We start from the raw sequence: 2,930 nt of genomic DNA on the forward strand, positions 1-2,930 counted from the left end.
ATATATAAACAAAAGCATCAGGTGTACATGCAGACACCCCGTGAGGCTGAAAGCGCAGAACCCAAACCAGCAGCTGCGGTACTAAACCCCAGCGCCGTGATTATATATATTTATATAAATATAAATATAAATAAATAAATATATATATATATATTTACATTTATATTTATATTTATATTTATTATATTTATTTTTGCGTTTGTTTTAGCTTTTGTTTGTTTTTGTTGTTATATATATATATATATATTGTATATAAGTAATGTATTTATGTATTTTTATACACAATACATTTCTCTTTTTTTTTTTATTTTTCTATCTACCCCGAGGCCCTCGGTCTATCCCCTCCTCTCTCTCCCCCTCTATCTCCCCCTCTATCTCCTCCCTCTCCTGCTGCTGCTCCTGCTGCTGCTGCTGCTGCTGCTGCTGCTGCTGCTGGTGTTTCTTTTGTATTTACCCCGTTTCTTGTTTCATCTAGGAGTCTGAGCTGCTCTACACGCCTAGCCAGCCCGATGAGGGCTACGGCGTGTCTGCCTGCAGCAGCTAGCTGTGCTGTTGTTTTATATCTTCTTCTGGTGAGGTTAGCGTTTCCATCTCTCATCAGCTGCATGGCTCTCCTATGCTGCTGCTGCTGCTGCTGCTGCTGCTGCTGCTGCTGCTGCTGTGGGGGGCGCGTGAGGGCCAGAGCCTCTACCCCTTCTTGTAGTTTTATAAGAGCGTTGTTTACTGCTGTGTCGAGCTGAAACCAAGCCCCGCTGTTGGATACAGAACGAATAGCAGCAAATGCAGACTCATAGACTTCTCTCCTCAGCTCTTCTGCTCTCCTCAGTCCTGCTGCTGCAGCAGCATAGAAACCACAACCTTCAACTGCTTCTGCTGCTGACTGTGTTGCTCTTGCTGCGTTAGCTGTTAGTCTAGCTAGCTGGTGAGCTACAGCAGCAGCTCTACCCAGCTGGTAGTGGTGCTGCCCCTCTGCTCTGTTTGTTGCTGCTTCCTCTATCTCTTCGAGTCTATTTAATAACAGAGAAACCAGCTCTGCTTGCTTTGCTGCTGTTGCTGCTTCTTCTTGGGCTCGCGCACGGAGAGCCTCAATAGGCAGCTTCAGCTGCTCCTCTGTCTTTCCTTCTTTCTCTGTATCTCCTCCTGCTGCTCCTCCTGCTGCTCCTCCTGCTGCTGCTGCTGCTCCTGCTGCTCCTGCTGCTGCTGCTGCTGCTGGTGCTGGTGGTGGGGTTTGTTCTTGTGTTTCTTTTTCTTCTTTCGTGGCGTCTGCTGCTGCTAGCTCCGCGCTGCGGCAGAAATGACGCATGCGGTGTATGTACGCCAGAGCCCTCACAGGTCTTCTCTCTCCCTCAATAAATTTTAGTATGAGCTCAGCCTGGGCCTTTGCCTGCTGCACACGCTTTGCCGCTTCTCTCCATACAAATATATTTTTTGTGTTTGCTTCGACTTGTGCTTTATACTCTGCGTCTCCAGCTAGCTGCTGCAGCTTATGCAGCAGCTCTAACCCCTCTAAACTATACTCAGCTAGCTGCATAGGCCTAGATATCTCCTCCCACCTAGCCACCTGTTCATACCCAGCCTTCACACGAGAGAACACAGCCTCAGCACTAGCAGCACGCCGCGCCAGAGAGTTTAGTAGTCTTGCTGCTTCTGTGGGGTCCCGGGGGATCGCCTCCGTCAGCCGCTCCCCCCCCTGCAGCATAGAGTTTAACATATGATAGTCCCACTTAGCTGCGCGGGCCATTTGGTCTGTTAGTGCTGCTTCTACTCTGAGAGCTTCTGTCTCCACTGCTGCAGCCATTGCGCTTACACTTGACGCACGAAACGCTGTACTATGAGAGAGAAAACCAGCCTCTCTATGCAGAAAACGCAAACGAGAAAGAAACAAATGCTGCAGCTCACGTGTTAAGGATAATATAGAACCCCAATGATGACCTGCTGCTGTAGATATATCTGAACCCTCTATTCTTACACCTGATCTACCCGATCCACCTGTTCCTGCTTCTGCTTCTGCTGCTTCTGCTGCTTCTGCTGCTTCTGCTGCTGCTGCTGCTGCTGCTGCTGCTACTGCAGCAGCACGTGAACCCCTCCAAGGTATGAAACACGGCTCATGCAACATACCGTCAGCCTCGGCGGCCTGCAGAGCAAGCGCGTGGCCCAGCAGCGACGAAGAGACCTGCGATGCCACCTCATCGTCTCTCAGGCTATCTGAAAGACTCTGTGCTGCAGCAACAAGTTTATCAAAATCCCTGAAGCAGCTGCTGCAGCGCTCTGGCTTGGGGGGAACCACACGCCCACCAGCACGCAGCAGCTTACCCCCTGCATGCAGCCCCGATAAGATACCCGCTGTCACCAGCAGCATCAGCATCGATGCCCCCACCTTCGCCTTCACGCGTCGCCCGTTCCCGCCGCGCCCACCAGCACCTGCAGCAGCCCCATCGAACTGCTGCTGCTCCTGATCCTCCTGCTCGCTGGGGACCCCGGGTAGAGAGTCCCAGGAGGGGATAGAGGCAGCAGAATTATCATAAGAGGCCGCCAGCTCGTATGAAGGGTCTGTGAGCGTCGCAGCAACATTCGTCCACCGAGAATCCTCGGGATCACTCATGTGGCATCGCGCCGTCTGCAGCCCGCAGAAAAGGCACAAGAGGCCCCCCCAGAGGAGGCACGAGGGAGAAGCAAGGAAGCCGGAAACCATTAGCCTTGCTCAACGAGAAAGTCTTCAAAACATTCACCACGAATATATCAAACGCGGTGTATGAAGACGATTCGCTCCTCGAGCCCCCTGACACGCGCGCGGGAAAGGCGTGTCGGGGGCTCCATTCCCCCTCTGGGGACGTAGATGCCTCTCAAACCTTCCTGCAGTAATGTAAAGAAACTGATCCTCTCATATGAGGAAGAAAGAAAGCTCACTAGTTGGCGACAGGCCGTGTTCA

The 2,930-nt window shown here is 51.6% G+C and overlaps 1 protein-coding gene across 1 annotated transcript; it reads right to left on the reverse strand.

Moving 5' to 3' along the window:
• Positions 1-316: 316 nt before the first annotated feature.
• Positions 317-2,692, reverse strand: EMH_0063310 (uncharacterized protein; the record flags this gene model as incomplete). The annotated part of the gene is made up of 1 exon (XM_013498130.1): positions 317-2,692. One exon carries the CDS (start codon positions 2,690-2,692, stop codon positions 317-319), a length of 2,376 nt encoding a protein of 791 aa, XP_013353584.1.
• Between the last annotated feature and the right edge of the window lie 238 nt (positions 2,693-2,930).

Source organism: Eimeria mitis, genomic scaffold, assembly GCF_000499745.2.
Source record: "Eimeria mitis Houghton genomic scaffold, Emh_scaff3201, whole genome shotgun sequence".
In the NCBI taxonomy this organism is placed as follows: Eukaryota; Apicomplexa; class Conoidasida; order Eucoccidiorida; family Eimeriidae; genus Eimeria; species Eimeria mitis.